At 42.0% G+C, this 4234-nt stretch overlaps 1 protein-coding gene across 1 annotated transcript; it reads left to right on the top strand.

Moving 5' to 3' along the window:
• The first annotated feature begins 683 nt into the window (after positions 1-683).
• On the top strand, positions 684-1622 carry LOC112909710 (olfactory receptor 7D4-like). Its single transcript, XM_025985722.2, has one exon. It carries the CDS (start codon positions 684-686, stop codon positions 1620-1622), a length of 939 nt encoding a protein of 312 aa, XP_025841507.1.
• The last annotated feature ends 2612 nt before the right edge of the window (positions 1623-4234 follow it).

Genomic DNA, 4234 nt, shown 5'->3' with positions numbered 1-4234 from the left:
TCTCTTTATGTTCAATTGAAAAGCCGTCATGATAAATGGAGTCTGTTCCTGGCTAGAGGATTTTATGTTAGGGAATTGCCTCTACCTGAAAATTTCTTCCGTCACTCATTCAACCAAAATATATAGAGAGTACCAGGTACTGTGCTTAGTGCTTGGGATGTGAAATGAAAATGAAATAGGAAAGGCAGAGTCATTCTAACCTAAAGAAATGGAAGGAGCTACAATATAAATTTGCACAATATAATTAGAATGAATGGGGGAGGGGTGTCTGATTTAGTCTTTGGGATTGAAGCATATAATGGCATCTTGATCATGATGATGGTGATAGAGTGACAAATTGGGACAGCAATGGAGCAGTTATTATCTATAAAATCTTTGCACAGGGATGCCTGGGTGGCTCAGCGGTTGAGTATCTGCCTTTGGCTCAGAGCGTGATCCTGTGGTCCTGGGATCGAGTCCCACATTGGGCTCCCTGCATGGAGCCTGCTTCTCCCTCTGCCTGTGTCTCTGCCTCTCTCTCTCTCTGTGTCTATGAATAAATAAATAAAATCTTTAAAAAAAAAAAAAAGAAATCATGACTCTTAGGTAAGACATAAGACCTCATGAGTTTGAAATGTATGGCACACTCTTATTTTGTTATTAACATTATTCTTGCCTTTTTCCAGGCAATCTCCATAAGGCCTATGGAAGCAGGGAACCAAACAGCTGTTTTAAAATTCATCCTTCTGGGCCTTTCAGAAGATGTGGACTTGCAGCCCCTCCTCTTTGGGCTGTTCCTCTACATGTACCTAGTCTGTGTTATAGGGAACCTGCTCATCATCCTGGCCATCAGCTTGCACTCCCACCTCCACACCCCTATGTACTTCTTCCTCTCCAATCTGTCCCTCAGTGACATCGGTTTCACCTCCACCACCGTCCTCAAGATGTTAGTGAACATCCAGACACAGACCAACAGCATCACGTATGAAGGCTGCCTTACCCAGATGTATTTTTTCATGATTTTTGCTGGACTAGATAATTTGCTACTGACAGTGATGGCCTATGATCGGTTTGTGGCCATCTGTCACCCCCTGCACTACACAGTCATTATGAACCCTTGCCTTTGTGTCCTCCTGCTTCTGCTTTCTTGGTTAATCTGCCTTACGTATTCTTTGTTGCAAAGTTTGATGGTTTTGAGGGTGTCCTTCTGCAAAGAGACAGAAATCCCCCACTTCTTCTGTGAACTTACTCAGATCCTCAAGCTTGCCTGCTCTGACACCCTCGTCAATGACATCCTGCTGTATTTTGTAAGTGGCCTGCTGGGTGTTATTCCTCTGACTGGGATCCTTTATTCTTATTCGAAAATTATCTCCTGCATAATGGGCATTTCCTCGGTTGCAGGGAAGTATAAAGCCTTTTCCACCTGTGGGTCTCACCTCTTGGTTGTCTCCTTGTTCTATGGTGTAGGCCTTGGGGTCTACCTCACTTCTGGAACAACCCATCCCTCCAGAAAGGGCTCAATAGCCTCGGTGATGTATACGGTGGTTACCCCCATGCTGAATCCCTTCATCTATAGTCTGAGGAACAGGGACATGAAAGGGGCTCTGAGGAGACTTTTCAGGAGTGGAGCTTACTCTCCGTGAGATAACCAAAGTTAAGGACAGACAACAGAGATCCAAAGTGCTGATAACTGGTGTTCCTGAATATGTAATCTTAAGACAGAACATAAATATTATTTATGATTTACTGAAAGAAAAACATTACCGAACCAAAGGCAGACTTGAAGCACATCAAAAGTATCCAAGAAAAAGAATGGTCAACCAATAACTAAAATTCTTGTGAAAATACACTATTTCAAGGACACAGACTTTTGTAACCATCGAGGGAAAAGGCAAGTCATTGAGTGCACTGGGGAGAAGAGTGACAAGTGTTTCATGCTACTGACTCATCTTTACCCTTCTCGGTTATGTTCTAGCTTCTAGCACCATCAATGCTGGACCATGGTTTCCCTGGTCTCAGTGTAGAAACCATTACCTATCTGGATAGTCTCATACTGACCTCCTTCACCTCATAAAATTTTACTTATTGAATCTTGCTTTGGTGGTGGCCATTAACCTATACTTAGGATGTTAATAAGAAACTTCTTTAGGAAACTCATTGTAATGTCTATTTTAAGTGAAAGAAAATCCTGGTCTTTGTCAATCCATGTAAGAAGCAATCTATTTGCTCTCTTCCTCGTCTGGTGCACACTTGGCCAAATTTTCATGTGCCTGGCTCCTTCTCACATCCGGGCTTCAAATCAAAACTGTCAGTTCTTCAGAAGCCTACCCTGACCACCAACCTCCTACCAGTCCAGTTTTCATAGCACTGGCCATATTTTGAGAAGCAGCATAGCACAGTGGCTGAGAGGGCTCTGAGTTAAAATTTGCCATTAATCACAATGGTGCCATCTTACACAAGTTACTTCTCTGTGCCTCTGCCCTCATCTGTAATAATGATCACAGTACATTTCCTGAAGAGATCTGGTGGGGATTAAATGTTACACACACTATTGCTCAGAACAGTGTCTGGCATAAGCACTCAGTAAATGTTAACCATCATGATCCATAAGGTCCAGCAAGGTCTAATTTGGCCATGAAAAGGTACAGAGATTGTGAACAGCTCCCATCTCTTGAGCCCTATTAACTAAAATAGCTTACACTGCCATAGAGCAAAAGGGACAGCATAGGGGAGGGATCCATTACCAGCAGAGAAGAGTTGGAAAAACCGACTAGAGAGGGTTGAACAGGCTATGGGTTTACATGGGGATGAGTGCATCTCCAGAGCAGACTCAGGGCACCAAGGAAGCCACACAGGAGAGAGGCCTTGTTCAAAGCTGAGCCCTCTGAATAGCCTCAGGAGTACCCCATGCTGAAGGACAGATATGCACAGACCAGAAGAGAACTTTCCTGAACCTAGAGATTAAGGATTAGGTCAGGAAATGGCCCCAGAAGAGACTGTCCCCAACAGGGAACTCAGAGGGCAAAGCATCCTTTATACTGGTTGAGCAAGATTGGGTAGAATGGTAGATTCTCTTGAACTGAGAACACAAAATGTCTTAGGTTGATTTGAGGACTGTTGAACCCTCTTGGTGATCACTAGATTTGGACTCAGGCAGATTCCAATGTTTGAATCCTAACTTGGCCATTTATTAGAATATTTACTCTCAAATTCTTTATTTGTAAATAACTGTTGGGGTGATTATAGAAAACTAGTGTTGTCTAATATAGAGATTCGCACAAAGTAGTGGGCACCATATTTATGAACATAGCATTTATTTATTTGTATCCCCATCTTGTGCCAAAAAGGTAGATCTGTTGGCAAGATCCTGTACTCTGGAAAGCTATACCCAACTGCATTCTTCCTCAGCAGGTACCTGACGATGTGATACAAACTGCCTGTCTCTTACATAAAAATCACTTTATTTGGTATAATAAGGTCTTAGCCTCAAACCATTCCATGAAACCCCTTCCCTGATGCCAGGCTGGTTCAACACTTGTAAAACAATCAACGTGATAGATCATATCAGCAAGAGAAAAACCAAGAACTATACGATCCTCTCATTAGATGCATAGAAAGCATTTGACAAAATACAGCATCCATTCCTGATCAAAACTCTTCAGAGTGTAGGGATAGAGAGAACGTTCCTCAACATCTTAAAAGCCATCTATGAAAAGCCCACAGCAAATATCATTCTCAATGGGGAAACACTAGGAGCCTTTCTCCTAAGATCAGGAACACGACAGGGACGTCCACTCTCAACACTGCTATTCAACATAGTACTAGAAGTCCTGGCCTCAGCAATCGGGCAACAAAAAGAAATAAAAGGCATTCAAATTGGCAAAGAAGTCAAACTCTCCCTCTTTGTAGATGACATGATACTGTATAGAAAAAACCCAAAAGACTCCACCTCAAGATTGCTAGAACTCATACAGCAATTCAGCAGTGTGGCAGGATACAAAAATCAATGCCCAGAAATCAGTGGCATTTCTATACACTAACAATGAGACTGAAGAAAGAGAAATTAAGGAATCAATCCCATTTACAATTGCACCCAAAAGTATAAGATACCTAGGAATAAACCTAACCAAAGAGGTAAAGGATCTATATCCTAAAAACTGCAAACGCTTCTGAAAGAAATTGAGGAAGACACAAAGAGATGGAAAAATATTCCATGCTCATGGATTGGAAGAATTAATATTGTGAAAATGTCAAT

This window comes from Vulpes vulpes, chromosome 9 (genome assembly GCF_048418805.1).
Source record: "Vulpes vulpes isolate BD-2025 chromosome 9, VulVul3, whole genome shotgun sequence".
Lineage (NCBI taxonomy): Eukaryota > Metazoa > Chordata > Mammalia > Carnivora > Canidae > Vulpes > Vulpes vulpes.
The sequence above is the reverse complement of the archived record's forward strand: the minus strand, read 5'-3'. Positions and strand labels throughout refer to the sequence as shown.

Excerpts from the sequence above, each read along its gene's own strand:
- LOC112909710 (XM_025985722.2), top strand. The coding sequence starts at position 684 with ATGGAAGCAGGGAACCAAACAGCTGTTTTAAAATTCATCCTTCTGGGC.